Source organism: Alexandromys fortis, unplaced genomic scaffold (genome assembly GCF_014885135.2).
Source record: "Alexandromys fortis isolate MF-2015 unplaced genomic scaffold, M_Fortis_MF-2015_v1.1 scaffold_30, whole genome shotgun sequence".
Taxonomy (NCBI): Eukaryota; Metazoa; Chordata; class Mammalia; order Rodentia; family Cricetidae; genus Alexandromys; species Alexandromys fortis.
In genome coordinates, this window is record NW_026067922.1 from 11,242,535 (window position 1) to 11,267,377 (window position 24,843).

The following is a 24,843-nucleotide window of genomic DNA, read 5'->3' on the forward strand; positions in this document are numbered from 1 at the left end:
TTATTATTTGCTAATAGGCTGAAAAGTGTCAGGTGGTCTGAAAGGGCACATGTGATGATTGACACCTCTCTGCCAGCTCCCACAGTTGGATTTGTAGGAAAACATGTGGGTGCTAGTACTATTTTCTGTTGTTGGACAAAGTACTTTTTAGTGCCAAGGCAGAATTCACTTCCTCCAGATAGGAGGAGGAACATTTGCCCATTAAAATCTCTTGTAATAGAAGTTGGATTAGTGGAAAATGATATCAAGCGTGTGATTTAGTGAGGAACACACCCAAGGCCTGGCATACGCTAGGCAAGCATTCTACCCAAGCTACACTCACAACCCTTCAAACACTTTCAATTATCATTCTCAAAAGTCATGAGAATAAAAAAATATTTAGAATACAGGATGGATGCCATGGACCACCCCAGTCGGGTACTGGGATCCCTGGGACGAGGGTGGTTAAGGATTCGGCGATGACCAATAGAATCAAACACAGAGGCAGTTTGAATCCGAGTGTATTTTGCAGCTTTCAAACAAGGATTTTTATACATAGTGAAACAGATACTGAAATTCTTAAAAGATGTGTTTAATGAAGCAATCACGGATAGAACAGATAACATCATTGTCATTTGGCAAAGTAAAACGTAAAATCATCCAAGGCTAATGGCACATATCCAAGAACAGGTTGATAAATTTTAACAACTAGTATCTGGTCTTTGTAAATCTTCAAGATGTAAATTTAAACTATTGATTCTTTTTGCTTAGGGCTTTCTACTATATACCTAGGCCCATTTCTGATGACATATGTACAGTCATATGAAATTTTTTGATGGAAAAGTTTTAGACTTATTTTATAATTTTGAAAATAATTTATGAAGTAAAGCGCTGGTTATACAGAGATAAGGTCATGGTTACTAACCATCTCAAGGGATGGTTTCTTGCTTGAAGTCTCAGTGTAGGTTATCAGGAACATCTTGTAAATATGAAAAGAGAATAGAAGAAGATAAAACAAATGGCCATGAGAACTATGGCTTAATATTTCACTCCAGCCACGAGTTCCACCACCAGTTCCAGGAGGCCTCCTTCTTTTGAAGTTTTCACCTCAGTCTGTGGAACTTGTTACAGATTCTACTGGGGCCATTTCCACAAGCTAAAAGTGTTTTCTTTATAGCCCTGTGTATAGGAGAGGAATTACTGGTGATCATGTAGCTTGCAATTGGTGAGTTTCTGAGAAAACATCAGCATAATTATTTTTAAATGCTTATTTTTTTAAGGCTGTGAATAAGTTGGCAGAGATCATGAATCGAAAAGAACCTGTCAAGCGTGGTAGTGACACAGATGTGCGAAGAAAAGAGAAAGAGAACAGAAAACTACATATGGAGCTTAAGTCTGAACGTGAAAAGTTGACGCAACAGATGATCAAATACCAGAAAGAACTGAATGAAATGCAGGCTGTAAGAACACGCTTACACTGAAAACATTTCTTTAAAACAGAGTTATTTCCTTTTCTGTGTGGTTGCAGAACATTTCTATTAGCAATTATTACTGAACTATGGCCAACACTCATAATATTTATCTCATTTGTTAATATATTTTCTTACAGCAAATAGCTGAAGAAAGCCAGATTCGAATTGAACTCCAGATGACTCTGGACAGTAAAGACAGTGACATTGAACAGCTGCGTTCACAGCTGCAGGCCTTGCATATTGGTATGGACAGCTCCAGTATAGGCAGCGGACCAGGGGATGTTGAGCCTGATGATGGATTTCCAGGTACACATTCTTGGTCAGCCCTTGTATTTGCCAGACATATAGGTCATCTGATTGCTTTTAAGTTCCATGACCTGACTTTGCTCTTGAAAAAATATTGATCATTTCTTTAAGGGAAAACCTTTTTGGAGTAGCGATTCACATGACATTTTGGACTTGTTTTGTTAAAAATAGGCATGTAATGAAATTGTAAATGTTTGGATGTTTAGCTCTTATGTGATGTAGTGTCTGTCTTTTAAGCTTTCATTTTTTTCTCTCTCTCTGCTCTGCCTTGCTTCTTACTTGTGGGCATTTAGTTCATATCACTCAGTCACACACTATGGAATCCATGTCCTTCACCTACCAACGTTCCTCTACTTCTCTCAATATTGCCACTAAGCCCTCCAGTTCTCACACGCTTCTTGATTCTGACTCTGAAGACGATTCTTTGCCTTACTTACCCATTTCATCGGAGCCTAATGGTCCAGGTGACATCCTGAAAAATCTTTCTGTCTTTGGAGTTTTCCCAGCTACTTAATTTTATCTTTTTGAAATTTTTTTTATGATATTAACTAACAATCCACTCACTCAACATACTGTGTAGATGGAGTGAAAAACCTGCTGCATGAACTGCAATTTGATTTTAAAGCATTTTTAAAATAGCTTGTGATTGTATTTGCTAGATTGATTTTTAGCCAACTTTCCAGAAACAGAATGTTGTATATCCTTGAAAGTGCATGGCTTCATCTGTTTTCAGACAACTTTTCTGTAGCTCTGTATCAAGAGTGACAGTACAGAAGAGAACAAAATCCTATGACTGCTTCAGAGACTGCGGTCAGGCTTTCACTGAATATGTACATGCTCATAGTGTGCACAGGGAACAATTCGGCCTGGTCCTTACCTGAAAAGCCTCCCAGGTGAAATAGTGAAGAGTCCAGAGCATCTTCTGAACTCCCAGAGTTCTCAGTGACCTCTCTAGGCTCCAGTCTCCTCATCTGCCTGTGGGTTAGAGTTCTGTTGTGGGGAGCTGTGGACATAGAGAGCTTGTGTAGAGCATCTAGTACAGTTGGAGCATAACAGTTAAAATCTGTAGCAACTTGTAGTATTAAAATATTCTTTTAGAACAACATCCCCCTTGCTAATTTCATTTGAAAAATACTAAATTTATAATAAGAGCCCCAGGACTTAAGATACTTTCTTTTGTTGATTTAAGATTTACTTATTTTGATATTTTAGAGCTTAGAAATTTTGGTTATATTGTTCCTTGTTAAACAGGTTTGCTATGTATTGTATACAATTAGAATAGTTGTTCTAAAATTCCATATTTTCTGAACACATACTCATTTAAAGAGCTTTCTACTCAACAGTGCACTTTGCACCTCTAGTCATCCCCACAAGAAGAGTGGACTGCTTGGTGTAGATGTGCAGTAAAAAGATCTCAGTGGCTCTTGTGATGCTTTTCTCCTGAATTTTGCCAGTGCATGAATTTAATCAATGGAGTACTTGATGTTATAATTTGGAGTATTTATTTCTGATGTGACCTTGATTTTGTTTTGCGTTGTGGAATGTGCTTCTACTGATTATGCTTTATTATAGTAGTTTGGGTACTTTATGATCTGAATTCTAAAGGGCAGGCTTGATTGGCTTGTGACTTCCACATTAAAGTTTTATTAAATTCTTCATTGTCGGGGAGGATCATTGTGTTTATATTCATGTATTGTTTATTTACAGAATCAAGATTAGAAGGATGGTTGTCATTGCCTGTGCGGAACAACACTAAAAAGTTTGGATGGGTTAAAAAGGTAATCAGTACTTTCGAATGTGGTTCTTTTAGCTTCCGATTTAACTATAGCCGTTTTCCTTCTGGAGTTGTAGGGTGGACATGCCTGCATGTCCGGACACATAAAACCTGCTTATGCTTTCTTGTGTGGGTTGTTGTGACTTGTTTTCTGTGTAAAAGACTTACTCTCTAGGTCATTTCTAAAATGGGTTCTGAGGTCATAAATAGAAGTCTATTCTTCTGGTGCTTTTGTGTCCCATGGGAAACTCCTCCAGATGTGATAGAAAGACCCTTGATACTTGATACTTGTGTTACCATGGCTGTTCATGTTTGATCAGGGTGATGCGATTCTATGTGTAGATTCCAAATCTTAAAGTAGATATGGTTTCAGTTTCATTAGTTTCTTCCCCTCATTTACTTATTTAAAGCATTTACAAATAGAAACCTGTTACCTTAAGGAAAACTTCTCTAAAACAGCATTCCTGCTTTTTATTTACTTTCATAGCATATGACTTTATCACAAATACAGAATCTCTTGTAAAAGAAAACACAGTGCACAGTAATTTGATAAGTTTCTCTCTTTCCTATTTTTAACAGTATGTGATTGTAAGCAGTAAGAAGATTCTCTTCTATGACAGCGAACAAGATAAAGAGCAGTCTAACCCTTACATGGTTCTAGATATAGAGTAAGTGTCTCATGTAAAGTCTGAATAATAGAGCCTTGTTCATCACAACAATCACAGCACACCTTTCATTCTCCTAGTGCAACAATTTTCCTTTGATTTCCTTTGTAGAATTGAAAGTTGATGGTGTTTAGTGTGCAAGACATCTGTATTTCATGGTTCAATACACTATTATTTAAAGAAAGTTCACCTTGAAAATTTATCTTAAAAATTATTTAAACAATAAAACAATAGATGTATGCCTTTAATCCTGACGTAAAAGGCAGATGCAGGTGGATCTCTGAAGGCAGCCTGGTTTACAATAGTGAGTTCCAGGACAGCCATAGTGAGATAGTGAGACTGACTCTGTCTAAAAAAAAATCAACAACAAAAACCAGCCTTATCGAAGAGCATCTAACATGAGTCAATAAAATAGCTGATTTTTAACTTCTGGCATAAAATGACCAATGTAATATAATCCTTGAGTAACATTTTACTTATTCCTTTATTTAAAAACCTTTTATAGCAAGCTGTTTCATGTCCGACCTGTTACCCAGACAGATGTATACAGAGCAGATGCTAAAGAAATTCCAAGAATATTCCAGGTAAAGATAGTGTTTGTGTTCTTTCTTATGTGACATGATGCTTTAGATCCCTTTCTTCACTGGCCTAGGACTGCCTCACACTCTCCCTTGTGTCACACCCCAGTTGAGATGCTTGGCTCTTTACAGTGTGCTGCTTCTGTCTGAGGACAGCTCTCTCCTGATGGTGGTGTTTGCTAGTTTATATTATGCCTCTGGGCTTTGTTGGCCCTTTCACAAGATAGGTGGTGGTTTTTTTAGAGCGTGAACTTACTCCTGTTTTGGTTTTATCGTCAACTCTGGAAATTTTAAAAATTTCAGTTTGGAAGCAATAGCACTTTTTCTGTTTATTTAAAGTGAAGGCAAGCTTTTACTTCTACTGCTCCTGTTTAAAAAGCTTTCAAACCATAGGGCTGGAGAGATGGCTTGGTAAGAGCTCTTACTTCTCCATCAGAGGTCCAACGTTCACACCAGATAGTTCACAAACACCTGTTACTTCAGTTCCATAGGATCCAATGCCCCCTTCTGATCTCCACAGGCACTGTGTGGGCACGTGTATATGTGCACCTGTGCGTGTGCACGCGCATACACACACACCTTTTTAAAAAAGTATTAAAGTGCTCTATCAAAACCGCTGTGCCCAATCCATTGTAGGGGAGTTGTCCCTTTTTTTTTTTTCTTTTCTTGAGTACTTATGCTATTTTATTTGGGCATTTATTTGCATATCATCTCCCTTTTATCCCTTAACTCGCCAAATATCTTTTAAAATGAAAATGTGCATATATTTCATCCACTTTTTTCTTAAGAAATGCAAGCAATATTGTAGTTGTCATATTGGACTTTCATTGTTTGGATAGGAGGGACATCGAAGACTGAACCCAGAGTTTTGACCTTCCACTGAACTATACTTCTAGCCCTAAATGAGTCACTCCTAGATGAGTGAAAGGGGAAACCCACCTATTCAAGTGTAAATTTGCCTTTAGTTAGCCTATCCTGATAGTTTTGCTATCAGATACTAAAGCAAAAATAAGGAGGTCCTGTTTAAACACATCAATTTTTTTTTAGTGTGAAGCAAGAGTAGTTTATCAGAAATATTTCTGTATAAAAATAACATAATACAGGACCTGGAGAGACGCCTCAAAAGTTAAAACAAAACAAAAACACTTGGATTTGGTTTCCAGCACCAGAGTGGTGGCTCACAGCCATCTGTGTTCCAGTTCTAGGGGATTTGATGCCCTCGTCTAACTTCTGAAATACCAGGCATGCATGTGGTGCACATACAAACATGAAGGAAAAATATTAATGAAATAAAATAATCTTTTAAAAGTGTGTAGCAGTCACTTCTGTCCTCTTGGTATTTATAGATTCTGTATGCCAATGAAGGAGAAAGTAAGAAGGAACCAGAATTTCCAGTGGAGCCTGTGGGAGAAAAATCTAATTATATTTGCCATAAAGGACATGAGTTTATTCCTACTCTTTATCACTTCCCAACTAACTGTGAGGCCTGTATGAAGCCACTGTGGCACATGTTTAAACCCCCTCCTGCTCTAGAGTGCCGCCGGTGCCACATTAAATGTCACAAAGATCACATGGACAAGAAGGAGGAGATCATAGCACCTTGCAAAGGTGAGCTGGGAAGTGCTTGCTGTGCTGTTACTTGGGCTTGGGTCATTTTAAACACATTAATTTATTTCTAATAATTCTTTTTGTAGTTTATTATGACATATCATCGGCAAAGAATCTATTGTTATTAGCAAATTCAACAGAAGAACAGCAGAAATGGGTTAGTCGGTTGGTGAAAAAGATACCTAAGAAACCTCCAGCTCCAGACCCTTTTGCCCGATCATCTCCTAGGACCTCAATGAAAATACAACAAAACCAGTCTATCCGGCGACCCAGTCGACAGCTTGCTCCAAACAAACCAAGGTAATAAGTAAAATATGGTAGAAAAGTTGAAGCTGCTTTCTTAAAAGTTGCTTTTTATAGCCAGGTGGTGGTGGCGCATGCCTTTAGTCTCAGCACCCAGTAAGCAGAGGCAGATGGATCTCTGTGAGTTCGAGGCCAGCCTGGTCTACAAGAGCTAGCTCTAGGACAGGCACCAAAGCTACAGAGATACCTTGTCTTGAAAAAAAAAAAAACCACATACACAAAAAAAGTTGCTTTTTATATCAAACTAAAAACTTGGATAATTATGATTTTCCTTTTCTTGATATTTTAATGAGTCATTGGAAACCAAATATTTTAAACTTCTAGTGTATATGTCTTATCCTCTGATGTGGCTAAAAAAATATATTTTTGAAGTTACAGATATTAAATTCAACCAAAATCTAAAGGTGATATTTTATTACTTTTGTATATAATCATGCTATTTTCATCCTTAATAAGCACATGGACTAGTTAGTGATTTGAAAAATGGCAATAAAATATACACAGATGTTTACGTATCAGGTGCACACACACGTTACAAACTTTTTTTAGTTAGATAATCTGAGAAGCAGAACTGAAAGCAGTTTCAATTTTAATTTACATTGATTAGTGTAAAACAGTGTATTTTAAAGAGCAATACAGTTCAGCTTGAGATGCAATGCTGAGTGACATGGGCACTGCTTGAAACTGAAGTGTCAAGGGTGATCTTGATATAGAGAAATGCTGAAACCATTTTATATGGCTTCACTGACTGAAGTCACATTACATTGGGATTCAGAAGTACAGTTTCTTGGCTTATTAGGTACCAGACATTTGTAAACATGGCTTTCCATTGGAGATGAAGGTTTGGTTAGCTGATGGACAAAATCTTAGGTTGGTCAGGGATCTGATTTCAGCTGCTTTGTTGCCTAACACAGGACCTTCAGTATATAATTGATAATGTGTTTTGCTTTTGTTATCAGACTTCTCATATGAAACTTCTGGAAGTAATATCTCCAGGAAATAATTTAGAATGACAAAAGTAGATTTGGTGTTTCAGTAGCAAAATGGTTGGATATTTTGTGTGTGAAATATGATAAAATTAGCTGGGCATGGTGGCGCACACCTTTAATCCCAGAACTTGGGAGGCAGAGGCAGTGTATCTCTGAGAATTTGAGGCCAGCCTGGTCTACAGAGTGAATTCCAGGGCAGTCAGGGCTACATAGTAAGATCTTGTCTCAAAACAAAAGAAATATGAAATTAATGTAAAATACTGACTACATGATAGTAATTAAGCTAAAGGCTCTCAAAAGGTACGCACTGAGCAGGTTGGATTTAGGAATATGAATGAGCACACAGAGTGTTGGGGGAGATAACAGCAATTAAGAAGAGGCCAAAACAAAGGTCTCTAAAGGAGGATAGAGAGGTTGCTCAGCAATTACAACTACTACTCTTAGAGAGGAAGTTAGTTCATAGCACCTGCTTCAGGTGGCTAACAGCTGCATATAACCCCAGGCCCAGGGTTTGTTTTTACAAAAAAAGAAAATAAATAAATCTTACTTAAAAACCTGAAAAGAATTGAGAGACAAACACAGAAGTCCATTTTGTATAAAATGTCTAAAAATTAAGTTTTTATTATTAATATTGTACAACTGTTAATGCATAAATGCTGTTTTAATTAATACTTTATCTCTGTCTCCTGTGCTTATACTCTGTACATCTGGTTGGGTAACATTAGAAATGGTTCTGGAGGCTAGGACATCTAAGTAGCATGGCACTAGCATCCAGTGAAGGCTTCTTGCACCATAACTTGGCAGAGGGCTTCATAAGCGGAGAAAGTTTGCTCTGTATAACAGAACTATCCCCAAGGAACCTACTCATCTCTGAAATGACTGAAATGTCCTCCTAAGGGCCTGCTCTTCAACACTGCCACCTGGGGATCAATTTCCAACAGATAGATCTAGGGGTCATATCTAGACAGACCTGCCTTTTCTGCCTCCTAAGTGCGTTAGAAAGACCATGTGCCCAAGGACCAGGTGTTTAGGTCCAAATAATCTAGACTCAGTGTCTGCACTCGTAGCTGTGAAGTCTACTGTTTGACAATGACGTAAGCAGAAATGGACAGTTTAAAGATGGGTTTGGAAGTGCTACTTTTAGAGTGTGTCAGGTGGTACACGTCTTTAATCCAGCACTTGGGAGGCAGAGGCAGGCAGATCTGAATTCAAGGACTACATAGCAAGACCCTGTCTCTACAGAAAGAAAGACTCAGCCTTACTGAGTTTAAGTTAAATTAAAGTCGTACTTTTTATCTGCAATGTTATGTTGTGCTAAGACTGGGGAAGGACAGAGTAACAGGCAGTAACAGTGGTAATTTGATGCTGGAGAGCAAGCCTGGATCCAATTAAAAAGGATAGATAGATTTTGCAAAAAACTTTGACTTGTTTTAATACCGATTTCTCACATAATTGTTTTAATGCCAGTTTCTCAATGACTTACTGACGTATAAACTGAGTACTGATAGTAAAAAAAATGTGTGTAGAAGAAAAAGTTTAATAAAGATTTTTAAGTAGAAATAACCAGGATGGAGGTGGGTGGTCCTTGGACTTCCCACAGGGCAGAGAACCCTGATTGCTTTTTGGGCTGACGAGGGAGGGGGACTTGATTGGGGGAGGGGGAGGGAAAGGGGAGGCGGTGGTGGGGAAGAGACAGAAATCTTTAATAAATAAATAAATAAATTAAAAAAAAAAGACTTCACTAAAAAAAAGAAAAGAAATAACCAGAATTAGGTGAATGAGTGGAAGAAAATGAAGAAATGTTTTAAGGACATAATTGCACTAATAACCTGGTATTTATAGTTTTAATATAAATTTGCAACACTGCGGGACTGGGAAATGGCCCAGAGAGTAAGAGCACTCGTGCAAGCATGAGTACCAAGTAAAACTTGAGTATGGTAGTGCGTGCCTGTAATGTTACAATTTGCGAAGCAGAGGCAGGAGGATTAGGAGTTCAAGGCTAAGCCTGGTCTACACAGTAAGCTTGAGGCCAGCCTAGGCTGCATAAGACTTTGTCTGAAAAAAACAAAAACAAAATAAAAAATTATTCAGTTTATTTAAACATGCAAATAATGAGACCTTTCTACTTCTGCCAATCATATCCAGATCTAAGAATGAGGTCTGAGATTACTGGGTAAGTAATACACATTCAAGTTCAAAGCCACTGACTGGTATTCACAGATATAACCTTGGGGACCAGAAAGTTTCTTGGCAAAAATTCATGAGCATCATAGTTAGGAATAATTAAAGTTCCTCCCACCGCCAGTCTTAAGGTGATAAGTGTTACAGTATAGATTATTTAGTAGGAAGAAACAGATCAGGGGTGAAGAGATAACCCACTTAATGGGTAAAGGCACCATACCTTGGACCCACATGGTAGTAGAGAAATTATTCCCACAATTGTTCTCTGACCTTCAGGCAACTTCCATGTTGTATGTATGCACACATACAATAAATAAATGAGCTTAATTTTTAAAAAGCTAAAGGTTTATATAATCTGAAGGAAGAGTAGTGTGTTAATTAAGATTTCTAATTAAAAAGACGATTCATCTTCCTGTTTTATGTCCAATTCATTTAGCGAGTTACATGGACAATGCCTCTTCCATGTTTTCTCTGCCCTGGTTTCCATATTAGAACATAGCTGTTGGTGAGCCACTCGCAGGTAGGGGGTCATTCAAGAGTTGAGAGATCTGTGTTCCCCTTGTTGATCCTTTCCAAAGTTTTATCTTTTATGGTGTAATTTATTAAGCAACAGGAAATGGCAACTGTCAACTGATAATGTAGTTTGTTTTATACTTCTCAAACTGAAAATCAGTGTAGCTACATCTTTATCTGGACAGTAGGAATCAGTGTAAAGGGCAAATTATATTCTTAGCCCAAGTAGTATCTGTTTTGGGTTCCCCCAGAGTTGTGCCCAGTCAGCATGTTCACACCTGCCCACACCTAAAGAAAAAATTTACTGGATGTTTCCATTGGAACTGTTGGCTATGCTGCTCCCCTTCCTCCCCCTCCCCCCACTACCTGAGACAGGGTTTCCCTGTGTAGCCCTGGCTGCCCTGGAACTCACTCTGTCCATCAGGCTGGCCTTTAACTCACAGTGCTGGGATTAAAGGCGTGCACCACCACACAAGGAAAACTTCTAGTACTCAGCACACCCCAGCTGTAGTGCTCACTACATTCTGCAGTCTGTAAAGATCAGAGCTATAAACTTGCCAACCTCCTGTTACAGATTGCTTGATTTGGCATTTAAAGACTGGGATTGGTCATTTGATGATGTTGATGGTGATGATGATGACGATGTTTTTGATTTCTGAAGAAATAAATGGGTAAATCAAAATGAATGAGTTCTTAGTACTTCCATGTAGTGCATGTGGTTTGCACTTGGACTTTCTTTTCTTTTTTTGAACTAGTTTTGAAATTTTATAATGTTTTTAGTAGGATATGATTAAAAAGTAGTTTTCAGAAATATTTCTAACTAGAATTTCCATAGCAAATGTAAGTGAAATGCTATGTTCAGATTCTTTATTTGCTATCAATTTTCAGTATTGTTGAAATTAAAATATTTTATCTTTCAAGTTAAGTATGGAGAAATAAAAAAGGAAAAAACTCTGGTACCGTTGATTCATTCCAAAGAAGCTGTATACAGAGTATTAAAACTTAACAGTGTTTTCAGTCTCAGACTAGTTTGTGAACATAGCATTCTTTCTCCTTCATTCATTCTTTCTCCCTTCATTCTTTCTCCTTCCTTCTCCTTTCTTCTTTCTAACTTACAAGAATTAAAACCATAAAAACTCTATAAATCGGATAAATTCAGTGATGTATCTTTCTGATTTTTCTTTGCAATACAATGAAATGTTTGCAAGAATTTAATACTACCCTTGCTAAAAAAAAAAAAAAAAAGAAGAATATGAGTGACATGCTGTGAACAATTCTGTGCTTTTAAGAATTGTAAAGCCAGGCATTTTGGCACACTTGTAATCCCAGCACTTGAACAGTGAGGAGCCAAGAAATGGCAAATTCAAGGTCATCTTCGAGCTACATAGTGAATTTGAGGCTAGTCTAGGTTGCATGAGACCTTGTCATTGCAATACGCGAGGCCACAGTTCCCAATCAACAGGCTGAGACAAGGCTTGTGAGGTCCATACCAGTGCAAGTGAGACCTTGCCTCAGAGGACAGAAAAGTGTTCAGAATGGTTTCCTTAATAACAAGACTGAATGAAAGTTAAACCTCGTGACTTTAAATCTTCAAGTAGACAACTATTTGTCTTAACTGAGCATGTTGTGATGGCATGTACTTAGATCATGTGATACTGTGACCTCTGTATATAGGCTTGTGACTGTCTTTATACACACACATTACAGTGTATTTGTTCCTCTTTTAGCGTTGTTTTGTTTTGTGGCAGGGGAGAATGGAACCCAGGGCCTTGGGCTTGCTAGACAAGTGTTCTACCCCTGAGCTATACTCTAGAGGCTAGAGTCTAGCCCTTTATTCCTATTTTATAGATATGGAAAGTGTGACTTGAGGTCCTGTAACTAACTATGTAAAGCCTGTCCAGAAATCCTGCTTTTTTGGCTATATAAGGCAGCTTATATATCAGTGCTCAAACAAGATCCTTGTAGTATAGTGGTTCTCATGCTGTGGTGACCCCCAACCATAAAATTATTTTTGTAGCTACTTGATAATTGCAATTTTGCTACTGTTATGCATTGTAAATATTTTTAGAGATAGAGGTTTGCCAAAGTGGTCATTATTCACAGGTTGAGAACCACTGCTTTAGCACAGTGTTTTAACCCTAATATAACTGATTAACTGCATTAAATGTTTATGGCCGATATGGGTCTTAGAAAGTCCATTTATTTAGAAAGAATGTAATTGCATGTACCTAAGACTAAGTAAAGTAATAGAATTAAGTATGTTGATGCATGAATTGAGTGTTAGAAATACAGAAAATGTAGTTTAATGATAAAAGTAAAATTTTTTTTCAGGGAATTTAATTTCTCTTAACTTGGATGTATCAACTAACATTATTTTCCTTCCTTTCTAGCTAACTGCCTTCTATGAAAGCAGTTATTTAGGTGATCGTATTCTTCCAGCCAGAAGACTGAAATATGATGTCTCAAAACTTAACTAAAAAGCTGTATTCTACTGAGAGACTGACACACACACACACACACACACACACACACACACACAAACACGTTTCCCCTAAATCATTTTTACATCATGGAGAAGTTTTCTGGGCTGTTTTGAAACAAGCCGAACAGCAGTGATTGGTGAGGAAAGGTGTCATGCAAACTCTTCAAGACTTGCAAGCTCTTGGCAGTCACACTACATTGCACAGAAAGGTTGAGAAGAGCTTAAAGAAATCATATTTTGGATTCAACAGAGGGTTTCCACCGGCACATCGGCCAAAAGAATTTGGGAATGGATCCCACTACAGTGATGCTGACTGCATATTTAAGAAGTGACCATGATGTTGTGTTCATGTATGTATGTACATATGAGTTGAGCCTCATATATATACACACACACCACACATAAAAGCACATTGTACTGTAATACTGCAAGAAGGTATTTTTAACTTACCATTTTATTTTTTATACACATTAATCAGATATCATTACTTCAGTTGCAACTATGCACTTGTATAAAACCATACTGTTGGAATTTATATCCTTCATCCATGTACCTGATAGGAGATGCATGTTTGTGTAAACAGTTAACTGTAATAAGAAGTTTGAAGTTAATTATTCCAGTTTCGTAATGCCTGTGGTAGACAACTTTATCCATTTTTGAATGCCTTAATTTAATTTCTTCCCTGCCCCCCAAATCTCAGCCCTTTTCTATATTTAAGAAAAGAAAGAACAAGTGTTTACCAGCTCTTAGGCTGCAGCTCGCTCTGTGGGGAAATAGTGCACTCTTTTACACACAGTGGTTGTGTCAGTGTCAGCCTATTTGGTCTTAGAAACAATAACGGATAACATTGGAACTAACGTGTGTGATGTACATCTGTTATTATTTCATCCCTTTTTACAGGCTTCAGCTAGTCTGTGACTACAAACTATCTCCTTTGCTTTAAACTTGCTGGTTACCCCAGATACATTTTTATTTATGGTAAAGGCAGTTTTTCACATTTTCATTTAAGATTCAAAAATTGTCTCAAATATTAAGAAAACTAACATGTATTGTATATATATTTTAATATTTAAATGTGATCCTGAAACAACTGTATGGTGGTATATCAGCTTTGTTATTTGGGAAGAGGCAGCCTCAAAAGCGCTTACTTTGATTCTCATTGTTAAATGCTGCTGAGGTTAGAGAACAGGCAGGATAGGTCCTGTTGTGCTGTGGGCCCAGGTAAGTGTGCTTCACCCCACAGCAGAGTGTAGCAGTGGGCAGCATCAGGGTCTGTACATATGCAAAGTTCAATATGATATTGAAATGTTTGCCTATTTCAGTGAAGCCAGGAGACAGTTTTCATTGCTTCCCTCTGGGGTCAGTGTAGAAATGTTGTAAAAAGTTCGATCCTCATAGATTTTATTATGGAATAGTGGCCTTTGGCCTACTGGTATACTAAATCCCAATCCTGTGACTTTCAGGTGGCCCAGTTGCATCTTTCGTTCCATCTCTTAATAGATGTGCATGCCATTTCTCTGGAAGCAAGCTGTGCTCTGTAGCTCTGGTTGAGAACACAGCTTCCCTCCCTTCCTCCCTCCCTCCCCCCTTCCCTCCCTCCCTTTCTCTTCAGATTTAAAAATGAAAATATATAAAATTTATATAGAACTATTTCCATTCATTAGAGTTGTTTAAAAGGAGACTGAATTAATATTTTATATAAAGATTTTGTTACACTATGGGAGGTTCTATCCTATTCTGAATTGGAGAGTATATATATATATATTTTTAATAAACTTTATTAAGGTGAAATAATGTCAAGTTTACAAATGAATAATTGAAGTATTTGAGTAAAAAAGGCAGGAGTTTAAATTTTGGATGCTGTGCGTGTATATATGTATTAGAGATTGGAGAATCATGGTGTGATGCAACTGTACGAGGCAATTAATGTGAAGGATTCCGGGGAATAAAACATTCTGAGGGGCAAAAAAAAATCTCTCCATAGAGAGATTTAACATAGGGATTTATAAGGTCATTTGTTCAAGTAACAGAATTTTGAGTAAAAAAGCTGACCTTAGAGAAGTCAGACGGGATTTGTTTTTCTCTGTTGTCATTTGCATGCACGTCAGTGCACACACCTGCCAGTTTTCTTCCCAACCCTATGGTCATTACAAGAGCAACCTAATTTTGTGACAGTTTTGCTTTCTCTTGAGGCTCCCAAACCTTCTAGATAGATGGTTATCAGAGCAAATGTTGCTTCCTTTATTCATTTTGTCTCAGAGCCATAAATACTTCCAATTGGGATCTAAAAGAAAGGAATGCCAAGTTTCCTTGGTTGGACACTTTTGCTTTGTGGAAATAAAAACAGAAGTAAAAGAAAAACTAAGTTCCGGTATTACTGATGAAAATTAATGTAAAATTAAATTTTAACCATTGCTTTTAGAAAAGCAAAAAAAAAAAAAAAAGTTCAGTTGAAAGTTTCAAATGCCCCAGTTAACTAAAGGATAAGTGAGCTGGTAATCCCAAGGAAAGGCTGGTGTTTCTGGCCGACCTTTGGGAGGCCATGGATCCTAGAGGAGGCTCTGCATCAGTTCATGTGTAGATCTGGTGAGAAGTGCTTGAGGTTCCTGCTGCTGCCATCAGTATGTTAGGATTCCCGGGGTGATGTGAAGAATCTCAGACACCAACTTACCTTACAGAGATGCTCAGAGCAGCATGCTGAAACCCCAAGTAGAACAAGTAGCCTCCGAGCTCTCAGGCCCCTTGACTGCTACTGATTCTCCTTTCCTGCCTGAAGGTGGCTTCAGCTCCCCTGGCTCGTGGAGGTGCCACAGCCAATGTTAAAGCACTTTGACAAGCGCTGTGTGACAGTGCTGAGTGTTGTGCCCTGGGGCCTTGCCTTGTTCCCTTCCCTGTGGTGACTTTTGTTTAGAAATGTAATAAGTTATAAACTGCATGATTTAAAGAGTCATCTTTGATCAGCTGTCCCCCTAAACAAAAAATCATACCCTCTTGATTTATTTTTTATTTTGCTGCATCTTTGTATTAATGTAACTGTATTTTTATGCCTGCTTTTTGTTTAAGAAAAATAAATAAAAGAACCTAAATGTAAGCATCTTTTCCTGTGCAGTAGTTGTGCAGTGCTGCAGCTTCTTAATGTGTCTCTAAAGGGTGTGGATAGGTGGGGTGATGTCATCATAGAGGAACGCTTCTGCCCCTGAGTCACTGTGGGCTTGCAGGGTGCCTTTCTGTCTGAAATAGTGAGTGGTGGGCGTCTTCTAGAAGGTGCTTCCTCTGGTCTCAGGTCGGGTATTCTGTGAATAAACTCATCTGGAGACCGTGTCTGCCTTTCAGGACTGTCGGTTTGAAAGATGGTAGAGCATGTGAGACGGCTACAGTCACCCAGGTGTTCCCTCCAGAGGTGGGATTTGCTGAACAGGTGGAGGCAGAAAGCTGAGTTTGAGGCCAGTTTGGCCTACAAAAGGGGAAGTTTTTTTATTTAAAAGAAGTACTGTAAGCAGTGGTAAAATAAAAGTGCTGTTTGAATATACCTAAAACTCTTGTTGGGATAAGACCATAATTTATATTAAACTAATGGTCTGATTATCAGTGTGTGAGAGATGAACTTGGGTCTTGTTTTCTGACACTGGTTGAAATAACAATAGGATGGTTTATGTTTAGATGTAAAATTTCTCTCCTGGGTCCAGGGCAATCGTCCTAACAAAATTAGCTAGCTTATTGAGGAGCTTTACCTACATAACTGAAAATTCATGACAGTTAAGATCAGTGGAATTCAACAAATGAAAGTCTTATTTTATACAAGAAACTAAGCATTTTCCAGTAAACATCATTACTGACAGTATGGCAGAATAATGACATGCACATATAAGAGAGTGCACTTCTAAGTGTCAGGTGTAGAAAACATCAGAGGAAGTACTGTGAACAGTGCTTAAGATATGTTACTTTAGTAAGAATAAAATACCCAAGAATTGGGTATGATTTAACAACACTTTTTAATGCATATCTTGCAGTAGCTAAAACTTGTACTAAGTTCCAGCAATGTAACTGTGAGGTACAGCCCTTTCTTTAAAAAATAAAAAAATAAAAATAAAAACTGCATTGTGCTTAAATCTGGAAGGCCATTGAGATTTCCTCACCTAAACAGAGATCAGAGCTCTGTCTGGAACTCCTTAAGGCACACTGTGAAGTGTGGGAGCATTCTGATAGCCTTGCTTGCCTTAAAGGGATGCATACAAGGCCAAGCCCTTGGTCATGGAAGGGTTAAACTGCCGGTTGTGACTAAGCAGACCCCACTTCTTGTGGGAAAACTATTTAAGACTCTAAAAGAACTTAGTCATGACTTTAAGGGTTTCTTGGGCAGCATCCACCATTGCGGGTGTCAAGCCAGGTGTGGTCGGTTCCCTCTGTAGTCCAGCATTCTTGCTGCTCAAAAGACGGAGGAAGGAGGATCACAAGTTGAAGGGTAGCTCGGGCTACATAGTAAGACCCTTCTCTCTGTCTCTCTCTCTGTCTCTCTCTGTGTCTCTGTCTCTGTCTGTCTCTCTCTCTCTCTCTCTCTCTCTCACACACACACACACACACACACAAAACCAGTATCTAAGTCCTACCACAATCTGTGGGTGCAGGGCAAGGAAATGGGCAACTTTAAACAAGTGGCTTTTTCCTTCTGAGTCTCGTCTGCCATGTAGCACAAGCTACCTCAAACTCCCAAGTGCTAGATTGTAAGTTTGCACCTCCATATCCAGCTAAGAGGCTTTTCAAGTCTGATTTAAAGTTTTTGATATGATTAACTAGTAAAAGACTTTAAATGTAGCAATGGAAAGCAACGCTGCATCCCCTGGCTGAGTTATTTGAAGTCCACTGTGTGTAGAAGGAATACATCCATCATTCAGCTTTGGTAACAGGCTTCCGGTAGTGCAGTACTGTTACTGTTACCCATATATTTAAAGCCAACATGATCACAAAACGGGTAAGAACTGAAATAAAAAGAAAGTTCCAACATTAAAAAAAAACCAACATTCAGTAGAAGCCTACATAAGGTTTGCCCCAACCCCAAACGAAATGATGAGATCATGAGACTCAGAACAAGATTGCTTTCAGACATTTCCTGGGAAAGGACTTCCCTGCAGAAGTGCCCACCTGGGCGTTTGGCCATGCGTCCTTGCTGCTTCGTTGAAGTAATGTGATTCTGGCTAAGACATGCAAGACCACTTTACTTACATCTTGAAGACATAGGTGTCTCAGAATGCTGCTTTCTACAAAGACCCTTCTAGTAAAATATGGTGGACCCTGCTTGTGGACCCATGAGAGGCTAGAGGCTCAAGGGAAAAGCCAACCTGGGTGGCACAGCCAAGACTCCACATCACATGAAAGTATTCCTGAGAAAACAGCCCCGGGTCGGTACATGTTATATAATAAGTAACCATGAAAAAGCGACCGACAGACAGAACAAGGGCGTTGACATGCCCTTGAAGACTGTGTTTGTTTTATGACAGGGTCTCTCTGACTCTAGCTGACAGTGACTTTAAACTCCTGATTTCTATGTTAAGGATTGAAGCCAGGGCTCCCCACATGCATGGGAAGCCACTTTATGAAATGAACTGCAGCCCCACCCAACTTTTGAGATGTCTTTGTAATGATAAAATACAAACAGCGTACTAGCCACACTTTTTATTTTGGACAGGATCTCTTTATGTAGCTCCTGGCTGTCCTGGAACTTTTTACGTAATCAGGCTAGCCTCAAACAGAGATCAGCCTGCCTCTGCCTGAGTGATGGGGTTACAGGTGTGTGCTACCACAGGCCCGGCTGGCCATGCTGTTTCTAAAAGCGAGTCACTCAGAACAGTGGTGACAAGTACAGACTGCAGTGGGAGCATTCTTGGTCTTTTAAATATAAACTTTTTATATGTGGGCCCTCTGCTTTTTAATTACATCCATCTCCCTCTGTGAACTCAAGTCCCATGGAGGAGAGTTAGGTCTGTCTCCTTTTTTATCCCGCCACTGAAGTCAGAGCTGATAAACCTCCCCAAAGGGACTTCACTCTTCTGGAGCTTGCTTTCTCAATAAAAAGCCTAGTGTTGAGGACATTTTTGGCTTTTTGAAACAGGGTTACTCTGTAGCTTTGGAACTAGCACTGTAGACCAGGCTGGCCTCGAATTCACAGAGATCCGCCTGTCTCTGCCTCCGGAGCACTGGGATTAAAGGCGAGCGCCGCCACCACCCAGCTGAGGACATTTTCTAATAGTCATTGGATAGGTTTCTGTTTCTTCACTTTTCAAAGATGCTGTGTTGGAAGTTGAAAAGAGCGTAAGGGATAAACTCTCGTTCAGTTAACCAAAGTATTTTCTTCTCTCAGCTTCTTGGTGTGTGCACACACACAGCCCTGTCTACCTTCCTGTGTGAGCATGTAGCAAATGGCGCTACATGAGCCCTGCTTTAAAACATAGTTGGAGGTGTCTTACTACTCAAAGGTATGTCTGCAGTTCTGACTTCTCTGGCCCCTGCCAGCCTCACTGCTCAGTGTGGCCAGCCCTGGCACCTTCTTTGCTCCTGGTCACATGTGTTCTCCTCTGATCAGACCTTTATTCAGCACTGAAGGCCTCACTTAGATGACTCTCTCTGCTCCCACAGAGTAGGAAGGGTTCCTCAGCCACCCTGCTAGTCTCTCTTGTTTTAGAGACCGGGTCTCCCCTGCTGGTTTGGCTCTTTTGCCTTTGCTGCCTCAGTATACAGGATTATAGATGCAAGCCACCACACCCAGCTGCCCTACTCTGAAAACCCAGTTCACGGCATACTTCAACAGTTAATTGTGGGAGTCCTGTCCAGTTTCCTTGTTGAAGTAGAAACTCCAAGATGAGAACTGACTCCCATGGGCATATCTTGGGGCATATCTCCCCAAGGACTGCAAGGAGTGGAAGCATAATAGAGACAGTCACTGTTGAAGACTAATGCTTTGTCCTCTGAATCCATAGCCCAATTGAACTAAATGGGTCTGTTAAGCCTTATGATGCGTTCTGTGTTAGACCAAAGTTACCCCCCCCCACACACAAACACACACACAAACAAAAACAAAGCAAAACCCAGGAAGTCAAAAGGAAGTTTTGCTTACTTGTGAAATCATTGGTGGTCATTAAAGTTGTTATTATTCGTGCTGTAAAAGAAAATTCATAGCAATATGTAACTTCTCACACATTTTGTATTTCTATTTAGCTCATTCCTTTCTATTTTACTACATAATATACGTTAACTTCTTGAATGACTTTGATAGGGGACCCTTGTTAATGCTGTATTGTGTAAACCTCTAATGAGCAGCTATACACCCTGGCCCTGGCCCAGGCCCAGTCTGTAGGAGCTTCTCTAAGAAGCATTTCTAACAGTAGCGCACTACCTGGGAGGGCTCCCATCCCTCCTTGTGCTCACCCCTCCCCCAAAACAACAAAAACAGTCTCAAGTCTCATTTGCATATTGAGCTTCCAGTTATTTTACTGAAGAAAGGCTCCCACTAATTAAAGTGTGTGTGTGCGCGCGTGTGCGTGTGTGTGTGTGTATGTGTGTAAATAGGCTGGGGAGATGGCTCAATGATTAAGAGCACTGATTGCTTTTCCAGAGGAACTGGGATCACTTCCCAGCACCCATGTGGAAGCATATAACCCCAGTCACAGAGAATCTGACCCCTTTCTGGCCTCCGAGGGCACCAGGCTTGCCTGTGGTACACATACATAAATTTCGGTGTAAAACACCATATGCATAAAATTAAAAATAATGTTTTTAAAATTATGCAAATTTGAGACAAGGTCTCATTGTGTGTCACTGGCAGATCTTGGAATCCCAGAGCCCCACCTGCCTCGAATACTGAGCACTGGGATTAAAGGCACACATTACCACATTTGGCAGAAATTCTTTAAGCATTGAACTCCACCCCATTTTTCACAAGTAACAAAACTAAGACTTGAAGAAGACAAATTCTTCCTGTCTAACCAGAATTCTTTTGTTAGCTCTTTTCTCTGTAGTGAACAGGACCCTGGGTGACAGTTGAAGCCACAATCTGCATTACGGCCCCTTGTACACAGGGGTACCTTTCTTTCCTTAACAGGTTCTGTTGCATAGTTAATTGCAAAAGTATTAGTACACAAAAGAAGACTCTGATGTCCCTGGAGAGTGGTGGCCTTACTTGCACAGGTGTAGGCAGAGAGGCCCCAGGACAGTGCACTCACGGCTTCCGAGTCCTGCACCTTCCACAGATACTGGAGCTGGGCAAACTTACTGGCTGCACTGATGACAGTGCATAAGTTCTGTTGTGGAAAAAAAGTGAGAAAGTCAGGAGCCTGAGAGGACAGAGGAGTGGATGCAGTACCTTTGTAAACACAGTTTATTCTCTGGAGAGGTGCCAAAGCTTGTGAAAGCTAGTTCTGTGGCCCTGGGAATTGAACTCGGGTCATCAGGCTGGGCAGCAAGCACCTTTAACCACTGAGTCATTGCATCAGCCCGGATACAGTGCCTTTTAAGCCAAACTTTCAAGATTAGCAGCCTCCAATGTGCCAAGGTTTGAAACTTCAATTTGGTGAAGGATGACGCTCATCTGCCTCTCTGATAGGGCATGAACTGGCCTGGCTGCAGATGCACCCTGCCTTCTACTCTCTCCCCATACTCTCTCCCCAGAATAGGTATGGTGTATCCTAGCCTTTCGCTAAATAGAACAACTTCCAAACTGTTCCTCATTCTTGTCTGCTATCTCTCAGACGAGAAAGCCTTGCTAATTGGCTGTCAGCCCATCATGCTCACTGCTCAGGCCAGAGGGAGACCACTACAGTCATCTAGGCTGGGCAGAATGGCATGAGCAGCATTCAGAAGTCAGGGAGATAAAGTCAGGAAGGGCCACAGAAAGTGGTGTGTTTGCAAGCCAGGCGAGAGAATCAAGTGAGATCCTGATCTGTAGTGAAACTTGAGAGATGAGAGGCATGGGGCCTGACTGCTGGCTTTCAAATGAGTGACAAGTCACAGGGCCTTTGACAGGCTCTGCTTCCTCCTTGTGTGGGCACCTGGCTGGCCTCCAGAAGTCCTTATGGGTGGGAGATGGGGCTACACGGGAAAGAGTCGCCGAGAAAGGAGTGTCAGAGTGTATCTGGGCAGAGGAGGGAGCAATGCCTTTGCCAGGCTTAAACAGACAAAAATCACAATAGGAGCTGGGCACAGATGACCTGCAGGAAGCCTAGACCCAAGCAAGGAATGCTGTGAAAAAGGAAGCTCTTGAGAAATTGGGGTGCTGGATAAAGCAAAGAAAGGTGGCAGGACCAGCTTAGTGTGGTGGGGAGGGGCCAAAAGGGGAGGGAACACCATAAGTGGCTTAGGTATAGCCCAAATGGACAAGTTAGTGACATGTTCGCTTTTCAAGAAAAAAACCAACTTTGAGATCAAGGGGGTGGTCTGGGAGCAGGCCATAAGAGAACCCTGGTAGTGTCAGTACACACTGTGTTATCCCACAAAACAGTCCACTGCAGGCAGGGATGTGCATCAGCTGCATGTGTCTACCAGAGAGCAGGTGCACAGTGAGCGCTTGTAGGGGGGCTGAGGGAGGAGTCACAGAGTGGGAGGAAAACGGGAGGGTTATCTTAAAACTTAAGCTGTCAGGGATGGCAAGGTGGCTCAGTGGGTGGGGAAGATAGCTGTGGGGCCTGATGACCTAAATTCAGTCCCAGAAACCAACAAGATGGAAGAAGATGGCTTACAAATCTCTGCATGCATCCCCACCCCCATACACAAATAAAAGGGGGATTCACCTTAGTGTTCCCCTTGAGCCCCAAACCTTTCAAAAATAATGTCTTAATATTTGGCTGACATTGCCTTTTCATCCTCCCCAACAGCTGCAAAACGTGGGTGAAACCCCACGTGCTAAAGCAGTGGTTCTCAACCTGTGGGTCTCTATCCCTTGGGGGATATCTAATGACCTTTTCACAGGAGCCACCTGAGACCAACGGAGAGCACAGCAGCAGTGAAAATAATTTTATGGTTGGGGGGTCACCACAATATGAGGAAGGTGAGAAACACTAACCTAAAGCGATCCGGGGGCAAAAAGAAGGTACCTACTTTTTCAGTCTCCGTCCGTTAGGGGCACCACTTACCATGGCCAGGTCGATGATCCATTTCTGCAGGCTGAGGATGAACCAGGATGACACAAATCTGGCCAAGTGCTAAGGGACACAGCAGGGAGTCACTGGCAGCCCCACCCACCCCTCCCTTCTTGTCCTGTGCAGGCCAAGCTAGACCACAGAGGGTGACACAGAAGTCGATGTAGAGGGGTGGGGACTGCTCTGCTGGACAGTGTCCAGTTTGGAAAAGATGCTAAGGGGTTGCATGTGAACATCTGTTCTGAGTTCAAAAGAATAGAAGCAAATTATGGGAGAAAGCGCACAGATCTGTGTTCACGAACTGTGATTTCATACGGCTGTAGCTACAATGCTGGTTTCCCGACTCTGCAGACTTCTCTAATGCATAATCTAAATTAAGCGCTTACAAGAAAGGTTCAAGCATGCAAAGGAGAGGTGTTCTGCAAAACCGGTGAGCTGTGTGTGACCTTTTTGTGGATCCGCACCCCTTTCCCACTAATTCTGCTGTAAAAGCACAGTAGTTGGGGTGTGCGATGGTAGGCAGGGAGAGGAACCATTTTCCATCTGACCTGTGCAGGACTCGTTATTCAATGAATAGAAACAAAAGAGCCCAACCAGAGCAGAAAGATCAAACCATGAGGGCAGAAGGGAGCCATAGTCAGGGCAGGAGTGGCTGGCAGGAACAAGTTACTAACCGCTGCCTTGCCTCGGGGTTTTATTCCCTGCCCGGTCCATATCCCATATGCTATCTGCACACAGAAGAACCTCAAAGGTGGCTGAAAACAATGGTTACATTAAACTGGTGAAGGGATTAAACTAGAGATGACCCACAACAATGGCTGGCATCTGGCTGCACTGAACTCTACTAAAACATTCTCTTTGCGAACGTAGTGGGGGCATGCCTGTAATCCAGCATCTGGGAGGCGGAGGCTGGGGGATCAGAAGCTCAAGCCATCTTCACCTACCAGGAAAGAGGAAGGCAAACACAACCCCTTGAAACTGACCTCAGAGCAGAAGTGGAGCACAGCTATACTCTTTTCCTTTATGGAGAGGGGAACCTGAGCCAGGGGCTCATAGCAATCTGAGACAGTCTGTGGTCAAGACTTACCCAAATCCTGGGGCCTCTCACTGTAAAAAGGGTGCATGGTCATGTCATGGAGGCAGCAGGATTAGCTGACTGCCGTCACGAAGCAGACACTCTTGGCCTTTTTAAGGAGTTGGAAGTTTAAGAGAAGTGACACCAAATCCTTATGAAAAAGGCTGCCATGAAACTTTACGCTCTGCGTAGGTGACGCCACAGCGTGGACTGGTCTAATGCCTCGCCATTCTGCATGGTAAGCCTGCAAACCAACACAGACACCCAGACAAGGCTCAGCCTCTAAATTACAGCTTTGCATAGGTGCATGCTTAGCGGGAAACTGCCCCAGCCCGGTCTATGCCTACTGACAGGCACCTACCAGGTGCATCCTGCATGGGACTTGGTGCCAAGCACTGTCATGTCATTAATCCCCTGGGGACATGCTCAGGAAGGAGGGCTTGAGATAAGCACAGGTGGAGCCTCTTGCTCTTAGCAGGGTGACCACAAACCTCTCGTGTTCAGCAGAATCTATATCTCATGTGGTCGTGGAGGGGGGGGGAGAGCAACCATATTACAGAGACACCACTGGCAGCAACTGTACTATCCTAAGGACTGTGTAAAGACTTGCAATGTATGAGTCTTTTTTAATTAAAAAAAAAGATCCTGGCCGGGCGATGGTGGCGCACGCCTTTAATCCCAGCACTCGGGAGGCAGAGGCAGGTGGATCTCTGTGAGTTCGAAACCAGCCTGGTCTACAGAGCTAGTTCCAGGACAGGCTCTAAAGCCACAGAGAAACCCTGCCTCGGAAAACC

General features: G+C 41.0%; 2 protein-coding genes across 6 annotated transcripts in view; one reads left to right on the forward strand and one right to left on the reverse strand.

Annotated features, from left to right (window-relative positions):
- Positions 1 to 14,644, forward strand: part of Rock2 (Rho associated coiled-coil containing protein kinase 2) — a 102,280-nt gene extending 87,636 nt beyond the window's left edge. For both annotated transcript variants that reach the window (XM_050141943.1, XM_050141944.1), the window contains exons 26-33: positions 1,260 to 1,439; positions 1,589 to 1,757; positions 3,465 to 3,535; positions 4,111 to 4,199; positions 4,702 to 4,780; positions 6,121 to 6,382; positions 6,469 to 6,682; positions 12,759 to 14,644. In XM_050141943.1, coding sequence (XP_049997900.1) covers positions 1,260 to 1,439; positions 1,589 to 1,757; positions 3,465 to 3,535; positions 4,111 to 4,199; positions 4,702 to 4,780; positions 6,121 to 6,382; positions 6,469 to 6,682; positions 12,759 to 12,762 — 1,068 coding nt within the window. In that variant the 3' untranslated portion in view covers positions 12,763 to 14,644. The remainder of the gene's footprint in view (positions 1 to 1,259; positions 1,440 to 1,588; positions 1,758 to 3,464; positions 3,536 to 4,110; positions 4,200 to 4,701; positions 4,781 to 6,120; positions 6,383 to 6,468; positions 6,683 to 12,758) is intronic.
- Positions 506 to 24,843, reverse strand: part of Slc66a3 (solute carrier family 66 member 3) — a 27,154-nt gene continuing 2,816 nt past the window's right edge. The window contains exons 4-8 of one of the 4 annotated variants that reach the window (XM_050141952.1): positions 22,969 to 23,026; positions 21,021 to 21,141; positions 19,959 to 20,000; positions 2,635 to 2,760; positions 506 to 958 (exon numbers count right to left, since the gene is read on the reverse strand). In XM_050141952.1, the coding sequence (XP_049997909.1) occupies positions 936 to 958; positions 2,635 to 2,760; positions 19,959 to 20,000; positions 21,021 to 21,141; positions 22,969 to 23,026 (370 nt within the window). In that variant the 3' untranslated portion in view covers positions 506 to 935. Of the gene's footprint in view, positions 959 to 1,135; positions 1,159 to 2,634; positions 2,761 to 15,273; positions 16,186 to 16,612; positions 17,827 to 19,958; positions 20,001 to 21,020; positions 21,142 to 22,968; positions 23,027 to 24,843 lie in introns of those variants that run through there. The other 3 variants (XM_050141953.1, XM_050141955.1, XM_050141954.1) reach the window with 3 other exon arrangements.